This window comes from Sceloporus occidentalis, unplaced genomic scaffold (genome assembly GCF_023333645.1).
Source record: "Sceloporus occidentalis isolate IW3139 unplaced genomic scaffold, rSceOcc1.0.p SCAF_5, whole genome shotgun sequence".
Taxonomy (NCBI): domain Eukaryota; kingdom Metazoa; phylum Chordata; class Lepidosauria; order Squamata; family Phrynosomatidae; genus Sceloporus; species Sceloporus occidentalis.
This window is the reverse complement of record NW_028316985.1, coordinates 62,432,225-62,450,552: the sequence shown is the minus strand read 5'-3', so window position 1 is coordinate 62,450,552 and position 18,328 is coordinate 62,432,225. Positions and strand designations below refer to the sequence as shown.

General features: G+C 40.8%; 1 protein-coding gene across 2 annotated transcripts in view; it reads left to right on the top strand.

The window, feature by feature from the left end:
* Positions 1 to 18,328, top strand: part of TMEM117 (transmembrane protein 117) — a 297,239-nt gene that overhangs the window by 6,518 nt on the left and 272,393 nt on the right. The window contains exons 1-2 of one of the 2 annotated variants that reach the window (XM_089524263.1): positions 656 to 859; positions 6,849 to 7,143. In XM_089524263.1, coding sequence (XP_089380389.1) covers positions 6,867 to 7,143 — 277 coding nt within the window. In that variant the 5' untranslated portion in view covers positions 656 to 859; positions 6,849 to 6,866. Of the gene's footprint in view, positions 1 to 655; positions 860 to 6,848; positions 7,144 to 18,328 lie in introns of those variants that run through there. The other variant, XM_089524261.1, reaches the window with a different exon arrangement.

The window sequence follows — 18,328 nt, the reverse complement described above, 5'->3', positions numbered from 1 at the left end:
ATGCATTTGGACATAACAATAACAACAACAACAATAATTTAGAGAGATCTTGGATCTCCTGTGAGATTCACTGGAAGAAAGAAGTTGGCAGCCTGACCTTCCCTAGACTTCACTCTACTTCCTCAGATACATGATGATGATGATGATGATGATGATGATGATGATGATGGAGAGAGATCTTGTAGCCCCTTTGAGACTCATTGGAAGAAAGAAGTTGGCAGCAGGAGCTTTCCTAGACTTGAGTCCAGTTCCTCCGAGGCTTTCCCTAGAGACCCGGGTTCGAATCCGAGTTGGGGCCATGCAAGCCCAGGACTCAAATGCAAGGGCATCCTGGGAACGGGGGCCCCAGAGCTTTGCTCTCCTGGGCCCCATTAAAACCCCAAAGGCACTCTGCATCCCAGACAAACAGGGAGATGGGGCATACAGTGAGATGAATGGAGCTGACAGAAGAGTAAGCATCCAAGAGGAGGAGGAGGAGGAGGAGGAGGAGGGCTGGGGCTGGGCAGGAGCTGGTTTGAGCAGGGCTTGCATGTTGCCGGCCTCCTTGCAGGGCCTCTTGGAGCCGGGGCCTGGGGATGCCTTTGCTTTTTCAGGGCTGCCAAAGGCCTAAAGAGGCAGAGAGGGAGCCTTAGAGCAGCAGCAGCAGCTGCCTCCTCCTCCTGCTGCTCTGCCTTCTTTCCCTGCACGAGCTGCCTTTCCAGTCGAAGCCGGCCTTGGCGCAGCCAGAGGAGTCCCCGATCTACCTCCAGATTCCCCCCTCCAAGGCCGCCCCCGGGTTTGGGCCGCCCGAGGACGGCGTGGATTTATAGCCTGCACCCCCAGATCGCCTCCAGGTTCCAAAAGGTGTCCTCCGGCCAGGGTGAGTAAAAGCCTCTCTAGCCTTCCTAGTGTCCGAAGGAAAGGGAAGGAACCAGTCTTGGAGAGAAGAGGCACTCTGCACATGCTCGCGGGTCTGTGTCCGGCTTCCGAGTGACCTCCTTCTCTATAGGGCATGGAAGGAGGCTGGCCCTCCTTTTCTGCCGGGGTTGTTGTCATTTCTTTCCTGTATTGCAAGGCAGCCTCTAAGCATATGGGGAGATGGCTTCTCATACAATCTGCCAGTGCATTTTAAAATGCTAAATTAACCATTAACTAATTAGCAACGAATCTGTCTAATGAACAGTTTGTAAGCAGCTTTGTAAAGGGGGAGCATAAATACAATTATTATTATTATTATTATTATTATTATTATTAAACTGCATAGTTTTACCAGTTTAAAGTTAAAACAGCCTTTCCTCATGTACCCTTCCCCTGCTCCACTCACTGAAAATAGTGGAATGGAGGCTGCATCCCCACTGCAGAAATAATCTGGTTTGACACTGCTTTAACTGCCCTGGCTCAATGCTATGGGATTTGGGGAATCCCAGGGGGCTGCGAAAAACTTCAGTTCCCAAAATTCCATAGCACTGAGCCAGGGCAGTTAAAGAAGGGTCAAACCGGATCATTTCTGCAGTGCAGATGCAGCCAGAGACAAAAGTTGTGGCAGGGTCTCTGGTGGCCTTTTTCTTTTTCAGCAACCCTGTGGAGAGAAACACAAGAGTGATGAGGTGCTTTATTATCATTGGAGTGGTTTTGGTTTGAGCATTGGACTACACTTCAGGGGACCAGGGTTCAGTTCCCTGCTCAGCCATGAAACCCACTGGGTGACCTTGGACGGGTCACACTCTCTCAGCCTCAGGGGAAGGCCATGACAAACCTCCTCTGAACAAACCTTGCCACGGAAATGCCATGACAGGTCTGCTTTAGGGTTGTCATAAATCCAAAACAACTTGAAGGCACACAACACACAGTTTTTTGGAAGAACCAAAGCATTGGCATGTTGATGGAAATGAGACAGCTTAAATGACCAGTGTACAGAATCTATTTAAAGAGATGTTAAAGGTCCTCCAGGCTGTATCTAGGAATACTATGTACAGCAGTGTTCAAATGAAGATGCTTACTTGGTCCACTGTGATTTTATTGTTTTGTATTTTTCTAAACTGTATCTTGTCTATTAGATGGTAAACCTTTGAATAGGGATTTCTTCTTCTTCTTAAGAAAAATCTCAGATAATTGCAATTAACAATAAATATACTACTACCACCATTAGGTGAGGATTACAATGTGAACAAGACCAAAACAACAGTAAAGAGATTTGCCTGTGTTATGGAGTGCTTCATTTCCAAAATCTTCCCCAACCTCTGGAAACATAGATGTTTATCACACTATGCTCTTAAAGAGGTACTATTCCAGTGTAACTCCTCTAGCTGCCTCCTGTTGTATGCTGGGATTGGCAGTTTTAAGGAGCTGAACTTCTCTGCCTGAGAATTCTAAATACCCCTCCTTAAAACTGCCAATCCCAGCATGCAACAGGAGGCAGCTAGAGGAGTCACACTGGAATAGTACCTCTTTAAGAGCATAGTGTGATAAACATCATAATGTATAATCCCAAGTGATGGAGCACTACTTTGCCCATGTTGGCCTTTTAATGGCATTCTGTTGTTCTTTTGCATGAATCAGGATTGAAAAGAAGCAGTGGAACTAAGCTCTCCACATGTCACAGACTACCATTTCCATCATCCTTCATTGACAGTGGTCAGGCATCATGTGAGCTACAGTTCCAAAACATCTAAAGGGTGCCTTGTTGGGTGGGAGTGTGTAAATTAACTCTATTAGTAATGCCTTCTCTTCTGTTTTGAAATGTCTTTAATAATGCATTTATGTGTTTATCTCTGTGCAGCAGGGAAAATCTTATAGTTCAAGTACAAACAGAACACTTAGTTCACTCTGATTGCATGTGATTTGTTATAGTCCCCTATAGGAACAGGGCTCATATATTGGTGGAGAAGATAATAAATGAGGTAGTTTCAAGTTCAAATCTAATAGAAGTCACAAACTATAAAGTTGGCCTCTACTTCAGACTCAGTTCTTCATCTGTAAAATGGGTATAACACTGTCCTGCTTTACAGTTCTTCCCCACCCAACTGGGGTGAGATACATGAACAAAATATTTTAAATGTATCACATTTTAAGAATCCTTCCAAGGTGGTGCAGATCTGCCTAGTTGAGGTTACACTTATTTGCATCTGTTAAAACTCTGCAGAAAGACCAAAGACTTCAGGTTATTTCTTCTGTGCTTTTTAGCTTCAATCTCTGTCCCATTCATCACTCTCATACGCACAATCGTGTCTAAATGTGTCCAATCTGAGCAATGAATAATAGAAGACCTAAGCTTAATGGCAAGGTAGCCATCATTTGATATTTGGCTGGAAACATTCTGAAAACATCTAGATAAGTTAGATTATTTTTGGAAATGATGGCCATAAAAATTATTGACTGTGCTTTTAAAAAAAACCTTGTTCCAAAGATGATTCATTTTAGATGCATTTAGATTTACAAATGGCAGTGCTGGTCAGCGTAGTGTTTGTCACCGAGACAAATAATTCATTCATTTCTTAAGAATTTTAGGAAAGTGCCTAGTACAGAGTCAGACTATTCGTCTATCTAGCCCTCTATTCTCAATCCAGGCTGGCAGGTGCTCAAGGTTTCAGCATAGATTCCTCCCTAGCCCCACCTGAAGACTTCTGGTGTTCCCTGGTGGTCCTCTATTCAAGTTAAGATCTGGCCCAAGCCCACTCAGTTTATGAAATAAAATGAAACTGGGTGTGTTCATGGTGGTAGCCTAAAGCCTTAAATCTTGCTTTTCAACTTTCCTGTGACTTTAACACAGTTCTATTGTTACCATTGGCTTATCCCATAGCATTCTTCTTAAAAGCTCTATTAGCTCCTTTATTGGCACCCTACCCTGGAAAAGGCCATAACAGTAGTTGCTTTGTTATCCGTACAAATACAAAATGAAGCTTAAGAATGAACTGACAATGGGTTTTTGATGAGACAAACCAATTTGTTTAAATTATTAGCTTTCATGGAAGATATTGGGCATTAGCCTGGAATCCTAATGATAAATGCGTGAAACTGAAAAAAATGCCTTATATATATACATCAGTGGAATGTATTTACTTGGATTTTTTTCTCTCTCTCTCTCTTAGAATGCTCCACATTATATTCTATGATTCTGTATGGAAAGACACTGCTTGTCCTGTTTTTAAACATAGGAATGCATTCAAGCAAACAACTTATATGGCTCATTATATCACTTGAGACATGCAGCAGATAAGAAGACTATGTAGGTGTTGTGCCCGAGGAGGGTGGGTTGATATGAGGACAAGGAGTAGGGTTGGGCACAGGAGCTGGGCTTCCAGTGTGCCTTTGCATGTGCCCACTATGCCTTCAGTTCCTGACCTCTCCATGTTGGAGAAGTTGCCGAAAGGGTCTACCTACACTTGCTTTCAAGAAGGTGGTTCCTTGTCAGTGGGATGGGTTTTAACATGCTTTAAATGAATTGTCTAAGGTTCTGGGCCTATGTTGAGGGTATAGAGTTCAGGCACTGTCTTTGGTAGTTCCTTTAACAACAGGTTTTCTTATCACTTGGTTCCCAGTGTTTGTTTGAAATCTCAACTGTCATGCTGAAAAGTGTGTTCAGTATGACTGCAAGGCTGACCTAAATTATTTTGCCACCGAGCACAAAAGATGATGATCCCTTCTCCCTGTGTTGTGTCGTACTTTTGGCAGAAGCAGGTCGTGGTGTTTGCCTGGGTCCCTTTAAAATGCTGAAGAGATGGTGTGAGTGAAGTGAAAGAGGAAAGGAGAGGTCTCGGGTTTTTAAAAATAAATTTTAATTTTAAAAAAGTGAAATCTATTTTTTTAAAAAAATAATTTAATTATTTTTTAAAAAAAATTCTTTCTAAATTTTCTTTAAAAACATCCCATCTTATCCATTTTTCTTTTTAACCACATGAAACTATGTACATATAAATACATTTAGACTGCACATATGATATTTAATTTAAAGGTATAATTTTAATTTTGCTAGTCATTTATGGTACAACTATTATCATTACATTCAATGATATATATGAATTATGATGGATGAGTAATATAAGTACAAAAACATTACTAAGGATTCTCTATGGTGTGCCACGGGAGGTGGTCAATGGTGTGTGTGTGACACCATGGGTTACCACACCAGGTGATGCCAACCCTAGTGATGGCACTGTAACAGGATGAGCAGCCAGGTAGCTCAGGTGGAAGAGGTGGGGACTGCCATTGCTGCCTCTAGCATATGTTGCTTGAATTCTGGAGAGACCAACAATCTTAAACCTAGCAAGAAAATTACTTCCTGGCCTACAGCAAGAATTTTTGGTTTAAGGATTTAACTGGTAATAACATTTAAATCATGTAATCTCCCAATTTTTAATTGGGTGCAAGATTTTTCTTTTAATTGGTTGGCTCCAAAGTTACATGGCCAGCCTTCCACTTGCCCCACAAAAGGCCCCACCCATTGTTTTTCATTCAAATACCTACCAGAATGACAAGCATCATCTGAAACTGAATTCCCTCCAGGATTGCAGAGAATGTCTCTAAGATAACACCTGTTATTACACATGCATCACCTAAAGCAAAAAGCAATATGCTTCTTACTTCAGAGCATTTGTTGTGTGTGCTTTCAAGTCATTTCTGACTTAGGTCCCAAGGCAAACAAATCATGGTGTTTTCTTGGTAAGATATGTTTAGAGGAGGTTTGCCTTTACCTTCCTCTAGGAGATTGAGAGAATGTGACTTTCCCGAGGTCACTCAGTAGATTTCCATAGCTAAACAAGGATTCAAACACTGGTCTCCATACTAGTAGTCCAGTGCTCAAACCACTACACCACATTGGCTGTATTGTTATTCATAGGCATGTTTAAACAATCAGAAAACCAACTAAACAACTCAGCCTCAAAGGAACCCATTGTGTTCAGTGATGTTTTTCCAGCTAAGTCTACAACAGAACTAATTTTTGAGTAGACACGCATATGATCATACTGTCTTTTAAACTGGGTGGCTGCCCTGTTCCTATGCAGAACTCCTGTCTTGATTGGATACTAGACTTGTTATATACTTGAAGCTTAAATTGAATTACACCTCCTCATACACTGTTTATGTGAACCCTGGCCCAATCTAGAAAAAGACAGTCATGCTTTGATCCCATTCCAGTCAATAAAAGAAGTTAGCAACAGTTGGTTTAGGCTCCATTAATTTGTCATCACACTTGCTTTGACCTGGACCACTTCAATACAGAAAAGTTTAAAAAAAAGCATTCATAATGTGAAGGATAACTGCAGCCCCTTGTAGTTTTCTATTCGTACTCCTTCTTAATGGGAACACAAGCAGTTTTATTTCTAACATATGAAAGTATGCTTAGTTGACAGATTCCAGCTGAGTCACATAGGGTAGTACTTTGCAACCTATCTGATGTGGTTGGCCAGCATTTTTTAAATGTGCCCCATCTTGTGTCACTGACCTTTCTGAGCTACTGTAAGGGAAGAGCCAGTGTAGTTTGAGTGTTGGAGTAGGACTCTGGGAGACCAGGGACTGAATCCTTGCACAGCCACTGAAACTCACTGGGTTACCTACTCTCAGTCTCAAAGGTGCTACAAGATCTTGGACAAATGTGGTCTAAAACACCCTACAGAAATAATTCAGTTTGAGACCGCTTCAACTGCCCTGACTCAGTGCTAGGGAATTCTAGGAACTGTAGTTTTGTGAGACATTTAGCCTTCTCTGTCAGAGAGCTCTGGTGCAACAATAAACATCAATTCCCAGGATTCCCTAACATCGAGGTTGTTTCTGAAATGTGTTTTGTACCTATAGTGGCTTGGAAGGTGGGTTGTGTAAGCATGATAATATGTATAATCCAGAACTTGTGCATGTTTTGTTTTTCCATGCAGGGGCTGGCGTGTGACAGGATGGGCAAGGACTTCCGCTACTACTTCCAGCACCCCTGGTCTCGCTTAATTGTGGCCTACCTGGTGATCTTCTTTAACTTTTTAGTATTTGCTGAAGATCCAGTATCTCACAGCCAAACAGAAGCAAATGTCATTGTCGTTGGGAACTGCTTTTCCTTTGTAGCAAATAAATATCCCGAAGGAGGAGGTTGGAGGTTTCTAAAAGTCTTCCTATGGCTACTTGCTATTCTCACAGGACTCATAGCTGGCAAGTTCCTCTTCCATCGGCGCTTATTTGGTAAGTCCTTCCATATGCTAAAAGCCTTTCTTACACTTTCTTTTTGTGTGATGCTACCATTTGACACTATCAGGAGGAAAATGCAGCACAGTTAAGCTAATGGGGATGGCAGAATGAGATGTGCTACACGACAGAGAAGAATCTGTCTTGAAAACAGATGTCTCAGTTAGACCATCAATCTCAAGCCAAATGATCTTAAAAACAGCAAAGACACATCTGCGTAGTCTAATGAAGGGGGCATTAACTTTCCTCACTCAGGACATGCTTCATAACACTTTCTCCATCCAATCTTGATGTAAGGGTGTTATATATCTGGAATGCAATGGTGTCTTTATCTATAATGTTCTCTTATAACAGATCATGGTTATCTGCTATTAGTATCTGCCACAGCTTGGGGGGTGGGCAGGGAGAAATCTTTTTTTGTACTGAAACTCCCAGCATCCTCTGGCCATGCTGGCAAATACTAAGCTGTGGCAAATACTAATTCTGGAAGCTGAAATCCAAAAAAAGAGAAACATTTCCAAGCTCAACAGTATATACAATAGCATTCTTATTGTAAGTCTACACTGGAGGCATGGAAATCGTGACCCTCACAGATTTTTGAAATTGTCATGTTCTGCTGTGTAAGAACCATGGACTTGTATCACTGAACTATTTGATGCTCATTCCATTTCTTCTAGGGAACTACAGTTTGAATCAAATTCCTAAAGTAGGATTACATCTGCTGAAATAGTTTCTAGTATTGGACTTGGCAGACCACAGGTTGGAATATACTGGTCAATAGGCTGGCTTGTATTAGGTCAGCAAGGATTTATGACTTGCAATTGCTTAGCAAAAACAAGAACAAAAAGACCTTTCCTATTTAAATTTAAATGAAGCAAATGAAATTGGTTTAATATGAAATGGCATATTGGGTACTGAACTAAGGATGTGTGCAGGGACATCACATAGGGCTGTGGGGAGTGCAGGCACCAGTGCTCCCCAAACATCTGCATTTTTGCAAAAACAGGTTGTGGCATTCTCCTGTATCACTTTAAAACACGGAAGAGATAGTGTGAGTGAGGCAGGACTCAGAGAGAGGAGAAAGGAGAAACCTCATGTTTTAAGTTTTTTTAAAAAATTACATTTTAAATTTTTATTTTTTTAAATGTTAAATTTTACATTTTTAAAATTCTTTTTACATTTTCTTAAAAACCATCACATTAACCAAATGTTCACTTTAACCACATGAAACTATGCACATGTAAATACATTTATGAGTATGATATCATAACTTAAAGGTATAATTTTAATTTTGCTAGTTATTTATGTCCAACTATTTTCATAGTGGCTTAGTGGTTAAGATGCCAGTTCTGATGACTGGAAAATTGGCAGTTCAAGGCCTGGGTGCTGCATGATGGGGTGAGCTCCTGTCACTAGTCTCAGCTTCTGCCCACCTAGTAATTCAAAAGCATACAAATGCAAGTAGATGCATAGGTACCCCTTCTCAGTGGGAAGGTAACAGTGGCCGGTTACACACCGGCACTTGGGACGTCCGCAGGAAGTCCCATTTTAAAAAAGGGGCGTCTCTTCTAGACACCCCTGGGTCTAATACGGACTCTGTCCGTACAATATGGCGCCGGCCGTTCCACACGGCCGGCGCCATCTTTACGTATCGGACGCATAGCGTCCGAACGTGTCGCGGCGCCTATGACGTCGCGAATGCACCAGCGGCGCCTCGCAATGTCATAGAGGCGCCGCAAGAAGGAGCTCCATTTTGGAGCTCCTCTTTTGCTCCGCACGGGAGCCGCGCGGTGTGGCTGCTACGGCTCCCGCACGGAGCAAGCGGCGGCGGCGGCAGACCGCCTCAAAGCGGCGGTCTATAACCCGTCCGTGTTTCATGTATTCATGCTGGCCACATGACCACCAGAGCAGTCCTTGGACAATGCTGGCTCTTAGGCTTAGCAACGGACATGAGCACTGCTCCTACAGTCAGTTATGACTAGACATTCATGTCAAGGGACTATCTTTACCTTTACCTATTGTCATTACATTCAGTGATATACAGGAATTATGAGTAACATTAGAAAAAAAGACATTACAAAGGAATCTGTCTGGTGTGGTGTGGAAGGAGGTCAATGGGGAGGAGGTTAATGCACTGGGTGATGCCAACTTTAGTGATGCTACTGAATGTGTGCAGAAACATTCTGAATCTTTATCTGGAATAAACTTCTTCCCCTTTCAACTTTTATGGCTCTATCCTATGGTGTCGTGGCATTTGTGAGGCTCCTCTTTGCTGGAGATTTCTAGTGCACTCCTTTGAACAACAGTTCTGAAATTCAAACCATTTCACCAAATTACAAATTCGAGCACTTGTAGGATGCAGCAATGACCATTAAAATGAGAATGTGACTGTTACAAAGAGTACAGATACTTTTATCATTATCTTAGTGTCAAAACTTTAACATCTGACTTTCATTGATCTTGGGGCTGTAATGGAAAATAAATTAGAACTGATAAATCTGAATCTGTCCTGCTTGAAAGCTTATGTCATAATCAATTTCTTACCCCTTTAAACTCTCAGTTAAGATATTCTTATAAGGGTGAATGTTCTGAGCCCTTAATGCAAGCTAGACTTATCCAGTTGACACTGCTTACCAAGTAACAGAGCGCCAGTGTGGTGTTAGGGTTTAAGTGTTGAATGAGGATTATGGAGCAACAGGGTTTGAATACTGGTTACCTATGGAAACCCACTGGCTGACCTTGCAGAAGTCATACTGTGTCAGTCCAACAGGAAGACTACAGCAAACTCCCTCTGAAGAAAACTTGCCAAGAAAGCCTTGTGATAGGTTCATCCTAGGGTTTCCATAAGTCAGAAATTATTTAAAGGCACACAATAACAACAATCCAGTGGCTATTGCTGATCCAACAAATTGCCCTGTAAACCACTTGGAGAACATCCGTTAAGAGACTGCTGAATAAAGTGATTAATAAATTAAATATTGTATCACAGCTAACAGAACAGCAAAGAGAGTCTGGTAAGTGAATATTTCATGCAATTAGTATCATCTATTAGTCTGCTCCAAGTTTTAGTCCAAGTATTAAACAAGCTTTCCATAGTGTTAACTCCTATCTACCAGACAGGATCAGCACTTTGGATAGCATTTTTGAACTTCAAATGGAAACCCAGGAAAAAAAGCAGACAGGAGAGTTGGCATCTGCCAGTGGCAGCAGCCTAGGTTTCACACTATGTTCGTAGAACTAAAGGTAGAAACAACAAATGGCATCTTCTCCTCCTCCCTGTCAAGCTGTGTAATAGCCATAGCCATGTTATTTTAGTATCTAGGCAGAAAATCCCACAAGCTCTTCCAGGCTTGAAAAATGTTAAAGTAATAAACCAAACTCACATATTTGCTGTCTTTTCATGACACCCCAGGTGAATGGCTTCAGACAGCCACTTCACTCTGCCTAATGATAGATTTGGACCAGATTCATCTACCTTTGTTTCTTGCTCAGCATGGCAATTCACGAAGAAGTATAGAGGTGGGGACAAATCACTAATATATAGGGACACACACACACACACATGTATATACATACAGGTACATCTCTGCTTCTCTCACCACACTTGGTGGAAAGCTACCCTAGCAGACTGGAGAAATCCCATTCCAAATCACTGCTCAGCAAGGAAGCTTGTTGGATGATTTTTCACCTGTTCCTCCAGCCTGGCAAGGTTTTTGTGAATATTAAATTGGAGGACAAGACTATCCATTCTTCCCTTATTAGAATGAGATTTTTAAAGAAGTAAAGTCTTAAATGGATCCTAGAACAAATCAACCTTGAACTTCCCCTGGAAGTCAGGATGACTGAGACTGTTGTATTTATGGACACATCATGAGAAAGCATGACTCACTAGAAAAGACAATAATGCTTCCTAAGGTAGAAAGCAGCAGAAAAAGAGGAAGACCACATAACAGGTGGAGAGAGATTCAGTCAAGGAAACCATGGCCCCCTGGGTCTGTAAGACTTAAAAAGGGCTGTTGTGGACAGGGAGTCTTGGAGCTGTCTCGTACATAGGGTCACCATAAGTCCAGACAGACTTGAAGGTGGTTAACACACACAAACACATACAAAGTATGTCACCTAATTCACTTACTAGTCACAGCAAGAGTAGACCCAGTGAATGGAATTTGCACAAGTGTTCACTTATATTCAGCAGGATTTCCCCACCTCCCCAGTTGGGACTAGCAATTGGATTTGGACTTGCACTAGTTTGTAGTATTATTTTAGGCTTGTACTTGATTATTAATACCTGATTGTTAGTAATTTTGTAGCAAAAATTCTATTGTGTGCCTATGACCAATTAGTGTAACGTGTAATTAGTGTGCTGTGTAATGTTCTGCCCACATCTTTTCATTTAGTTTGGTGTGTAAAAATTATTATGTTTTTAATTTTTACACACATAGTGTGTAAAATTCACATGGTGTGTAAAATTTACATTTACTATGGTAAATTTCTGTTCATTGTAAAACTGATCAACCATTACAGATGAATGGCTTGTGGCAGGGCTTATTTTGGACTACAACTATAATCTCTAACTATTGGTGATGCTGGCAGTGGCTTCTAAGGACTAAAGTCTAAAGCGTTTGGAGAGCCAAAAGTTCTCCCCATTTGACTTAAGGGGTGGTTAGATGTATACCATTGTAACTTGCTCTTTTATAAACAAAGTTCTGTGTTAACTAGAGATGTGACTTGATCAAAAGTAGTGATCATCTGAAATCTCTATTCTGTGACATGAGGAATGATAAGTAGTACTGTTTCCAGTATATCTTATCCTCAAAATGTTCCCCATACTTGTGTCTCCTTGTCGACTTGAAAATTTGCAGCATTTTTTCTGAACAGACATTGGCAGAAGTGGATGGAGGCTATGTTGAACCTCCCCAAACACTACTGAACATACTCTATTGCCTCGGTCTTTTTGGATCTTTGAAGTGACATATATATATCTTCCAGAGATTCCAGAGATAGCTGAGTACACTGAGTACATTTATAACCTCTGAGTAGGCAAGGATGAAGTCAAATCTATTAAATCAGACTTGTGAATCAAGTTTTATTTATACTGTTATGTGCTAGGGGAAGTTGGTCTGTACCAGAGCTTGAAAAAGCTCTAGTTTGGACTACATCTGGAAGCACCTTTGAAATTCAAAGTAAAGCCCACAAAACTTTGGATGCACCACTCCACTGACATGCTGGTCAGGGATGGTCTGGTCTGAACAACCGTTTATGGGTCCCTGATAGTCTGCTTTAGTGGTCTGCTTGTTGGACTAGAATTTCAGGAGGCCAGGATTTGAATCCCCACTTAGTCACCGGGTGACCTTGATTAAGTCGTACTCTCTCAGCCTTGGAGGAAGGCAATGGAAAACCACCTCCCTATAAATCTTACAAAGGAACCCCTATGATTAGGTTGCCATAAGTTCATAACATCAGGAAATGGTCCTTCAGTGCCTCTGATTGCTAGGAATCCTTTTCAGACCATTTGTTTCTTGAGTCTAAGATTTCAATAATGACTTCTATCAGTATAGATACTGTCTCTCACTATAGGTGATGGTCAATAACATTCTGCGGGAGTGGATATGTATGTTTAAGAGGACCTGGAATAGCCCAAGGAATTGTAGGCAGTGTCTGGATTTCTCTCGCCGTCCCTCTGTTCCTTAAGGAATACTGTATTTTATTTCAAAGGTTTATGGGAGCAATAGAAGCAACAAGATTCAGTCTGTATTGGGACTGGCACTGAGACTGAAAATCACAGAGGTCTTTACAGGAAATGCTATGGCACTATGGGTTCCTTTTGAGGTATGATGGGGTAATAGGAATCTGCTGGAGTAGTGATGCTTTGAGCTCAGATCCTCTGTTCATTTTATATACTGTAGCTGCTGTGTGCCTTCAATATGCTTCCAACTTAGGGCAACCTAAAGACAATGAATCATGGGGTTTTCCTGGCAAAATTTGTTGAGTGGTTTTTTGCCTTTACCTTCCTCTGAGGCTAAGAGAGTGTGACTTGCCCAAGATCATCCAGTGGGTTTCCATAGCCAAGCGATTATTTGAACCCTGGCCTCTAGAGTCATAGTCCTATGCTCAAACATTGTATCCCAGAAATGCCACCAATCTCCATTGGCCTCATTTGAAGGAAATAAAATCCTGTGAATACTGGACTCCCTGAAACATCTCAGAAGTGAGATGCTTAAGCATAACATTATACTGTGCCACTCTTTTTCAGTCTTAACAGCTTTTTAGCTTTACTTTTAACATCAAAAAAGGATGCCTCCATTATTTTTAGTAGATTGTTGGGACTTAAAGCTTGGAAAATTACTTTTGAAAAGTAACAGTTACCGTTACAGTTGCAAGGTGCAGAAAAGTAGTCAGTTACAAAAACAGTTTCTTTTAAAAAACGAACAAATCCTCAATTATTTACTTTCCAATTTTCCAGAATAACCAAACAGGGTTGGTTAGGTAACAGATATCTGAATGTTTCAAGTTACTGGCCTGTTTTAAAAAACATAAGGTGTAAAACTAGTAGTATTGTACTGGCCCTTTCTCTATATTGTAGCTATATTGTCCCACATAACGGAAAGCTGCCATTTGAGCTTGTTCTATGAAACCCTAGGTCCAAAACACACTATGTGAACAATCCAGTTTGAGACCATTTAACTGCCCTGGCTCAGTGCTAACGAATCGTGGGAATTGTAGTTTATTGTGGTACCAGAGCTCTCTGACGGAGAAAGCTAAATGTCTCACAAAACTACAGTTCCCAGAATTTCCTAGCATTGAACCAGGGCAGTTAAAGCAGTCTCAAACTGGATTATTTCTGCAGTGTGTTTGGAACCACAGTTATCTTTGATTGTAAGGATATTATTATATCCTTAAGTCCTAGGTTTACTTCAAAACCATATTGAAAAACACCTCCTTTGGGGCTGGAAAGAAGAACTTGGGGGAGGGGGTAGTCAGGGACATTTTTTGCTTCTCCATCTTACTCAAATTAGGAAAAACCCTTTCCCCAATAGTCCTCCATTTTTTTACAGCAATTTTATTCTCCCAAACATTAGCTAGGCTGAGAGTTCGTGACTAGTTTAGAGGGATTTGTATCTAGGTCTCATGTGTCAAAATCAGTCTTTTAGACCACACTGGCTCTCCATCTTGCATTCTAGATTCTGGAAAAGCTACTTTTTTGTACAATAACAGAAATTGTACAGGAATTCTCTGAAGATGCCAGCCACAGAGGCTGGCAAAACGTCAGGAATAAACTCTTCTAGAACACGGCCACATAGTCCGAAAAATCCACAAAAAACTAACCTCTAAAATATTTACTACCAGATGGGCACTGGCTATAGTGACTGTTCAGGAAGCTGCAGTCCAAAGTACTGTACTAGCTTTTCCAAAGTTTAGTTCTTCTCTTCACCATGCAGTTAGCTTGTAAGTTCCTCATGACAGAAGTTTTTCCATTTTGCTTATGTTACCTGTCAAAGGCTGACATACAGTAATATTTCTGCATAAACACATAGTAACAATTTCATTTCTGTTTCATCTCTGGTGTAAATGGAAATGTGAAATATTGCAGAATCCTATGCAGAGGCTCTATCTTTCTCTCCCATACCTTTCTTTTTGAAAGCGTATAATTTTCAATTTTGACTGTTGCAGTGAATGAGTCCTCTGGTTCAAGACAGCACTTTGGTGCCAGAATTTCAGGAGAAGTAACTGCAACACTGCAGCATTTTTGCTGAAGCTGAAGTCTTCTCCCTGAGAAGCAAGGCTGTGAAAAAACAAAATGTCAACAAAGGTGAAGAAAAGCTGAAGTAAGTATGTGATGGCAAATTAGTCAGCCAAAGTGAAGAAAAATCGTACTTCAGCGTTCCTTCACCTTGACTGACTAATTTGCCATTATATACTTTTTTCTTTCATGGACAACAGGGTAAAAAAAAAGGATCATTTTTTAAAACTGCAGATACATTCATAGAATCATAGAGCTGGAAGAAACCATAAGGGCCATCCAATCCAATATTTTATAGGTAGGTAAAATTTTAGAAGGGGATCAATCTAATCATACCCACAATGCCTGCAACCTCAGGACATATCCAGTGGACTAGCAAAAAGCACTGAATCAGACTGGCAGCTGTGTGATTGGCATTGTGCTGCAACATCTGAAAATTAACAGCTTTTGTCAAATTTTTAAAATAATAATAATAGGATTTATTTATATGCCGCTCAATCACTGGGAAGAGAAATTCTCAATGATACGGAAACAGGTAAGATCACTAACCAGCCTTTCTCCATCTGTTTGTGAAACTGTACATTTGGCCACCCTATGCCAAAGCAAGTTTTCAACAGTATGTGCAAACATGGTTGAGCAGGTAAGATCTAAGGCAGATTTTCTAAAGCAGGAGCTAGAAGAAGGGGGAAGGGGGGGCAATACAATGAAATCTCTTTTAGCAAACACCAGGTTTACTGGGACACATTTGTTACAGTCTAATTCACTACCCTGGTGTATCTAGGCTGGTGTGGGCAGGAGAAACAAGATTGCTGGAACAATTGCTGTCAACGAAATAAGGCAATGGAGAAATAGGCTGCTTGGAGCCAACACATTTTTTCTCTGCCTTCTCTAACTGTCACTGTAAGGCAAAAATTGCAACAGGCAAAGAAATGGACGGATGAAAGAAATGTGAGTGCATTTCATTCTCTTTAGTGAGCTATTCCAGTTGTCTTGCTGTGAATAACAACTTTTATATATGGAGTTTCATGCTTTTAATAAATTAATTCATATTCAGACTTCTTGGTTACAAGTTGCATTTGAATACAGGCTGTTTTAGAGAAATGAATAAAAACAGGCTTTGGTATTCTCATCCTTCTGTGTTAGGTTGTCAAAACATCTGCTGGAGGGTGTACCAAATTTTACTAAAGGACATAGTAGTGTGGGATATGTTTTAGTAAAGTACATAGTAGTTGGGGGGAGGGGGGAAGAAATATTACCCCCAAAAAATGTAATGCATTTTTGAGAAAAGATAGTTTTAAGTCTCCTGCCTTCCAAGTCACCATGCAGACTATCCAGCCAAGAAGGTGAGGATCAGAATCCTGTAAAAGGTCATTAAAAATGAGAGTGGTGTAAAGGTGTCAGATCCAGGGTCAGCTTTGGTTAGTACTTGGATGGGAAACAGCCAATAAATGCCAGGTGCTTTAAGGCTATATTTCGGATCAAGGAACCAGCAAAACCACCTCTGAGTATTCCTTGTTTAAGAAAACCCTCTAAAAAATTCATGGGGTTCCCATAAAATGATAGGTGGCTTAAATGCACGTAGACACACAAAAAGAGGGCGATGTTCTCAGTAGAGCATTGAAAATCTACTTCTTTGACCACAATATCAAGAATATACCAAGCAAGGATTTTGGAAATTGTTGTAAGCTGTAAACTTTCCTAGTGATGTTTTTATATTTACAGAACTCTGGAAATCAGGGATTCAAAGATCAGTCTGTAGTGAAACAGATAGGAACAAGAGCACTCGAGAGTTCAGAGAGTTGGAAACATTCTACTCTGCCATTCTATTGCAGTTGCTTATTGCAGCCCCCAAGAAAGTAAAGAGGCTCTGCAAATGACATTCAGAAGCATTTGCATATGAGCAGCTGCAACCTGATGTCTCTTGAGTGCTCTGGTGTCTCTTGCCATGTCATTTGGTATTTTTGGATGAAAGCCAGAGGTTGTGTTCAGGCTTCACTTGGAGAAGAGCTAAAATAAAATTGCCACTGTCACTTCAAATATAGTCTTGATCAAATTAGTTTTCAGATACAGAACAACTTCCTGATAGAATTCTGATGCAGTGACTTCTAGGTTTCTTGGCTTGGTATATTCTTGTGTCTTAAAGTGTGTATGGATCAGGTGTGATTGTTCATTTTTTGAAGAAATTTAAAGGTGCAAAATATGAGATTATTGTATTGCTGCTAATGCAAGTTAACAACAGATGGTTTTACTGGTTTTACCATACTACTCTTAAGAAAGAACACCACTTGGCTCATTCTCTACATGCTGTGCTCTATAACCTGATGGGAATGAATCAGCTTCATCCCTTGTGGATTCTGGGACTTATCCCATCTTTGTCAGCAGTAGCTGACTTGCGCCTTGTAAATTGCTTCATCTTAAAGATGGACAACAGTTACTGTATTTTTCAGTTTTCTGCATTTTAGAGAAATATATGACAAGGAGTAATTAAAATGCACATAATTTTCTAAAGACTAGCAACAACAATCTTGCTGTCTTGCAGTGATGCTTTCTCTCTCGCTCTCTGCGTATATGTGTTATGTCATTCATCATACAAGGATAAACCAAGTCGGGATCTATAGACAGACCAAAGATATGACACATTTTAAGGCTGCTTCCTATGTTATTTATTTCAAAAGCCAGCTGCGAGTGATCAGTATACGTTTCTGTACCAGCTTGGGGGAAAAGAAAGCATGAACAGAGGTGTGGAAAGGGATGGCAGCAAAGAGAGAAAAGAATGTGGAATAAAAAGAGAGAAAAATAAGGGGTCTTGCTTAGGGTTGTAGGTCAAGACTATCCTGAGATTTCAGGCTCAACACCTGACACATGGGTCCAAAACACACTGCAATAATAATCCAGTTTGAGACTGCTTTAACTGCCCTGGCTCAATGCTGGAGAATTCTGGGTGGTAGTTTTGTGAGACATTTAGCCTTCTCTGTCAGAGACCTCTGGAGCCACAATAAACTACAATTCTCGGGATTCCCTGGCACTGAGTGAGAGCAGTTAAAGAGGTCTCAAACTGTATTATTTCTGCAGTGTGTTTTGGACCATGGTGATGATATCTTGTGATGTCATAAGATGCAGGTCATATTGATGTCAGTAAGTGCAATACATCCAGCATCAACCACAGATGCTGAACAGAGTATGCCACTGAAGAACACCATCTAACAAATGTGGAAAATAAGTACATATACACTTTTCAATTCAGTGTGTGCGGCCTGAGATTCCTACCCTCCCCATTGAGGACTGTAAAAAGATGTTCTGGGCCCTGACACCTTGGAAGCCAGATCTTGCTACTTCTAGTGCACCCAGCAACATCCATTTTCTGTCTTCCCCCACTGCCAGCAACCATCTCCTGTGAGATTAACTACACAGTAATGCTGACTTTGAAAGAAAAAATAATGT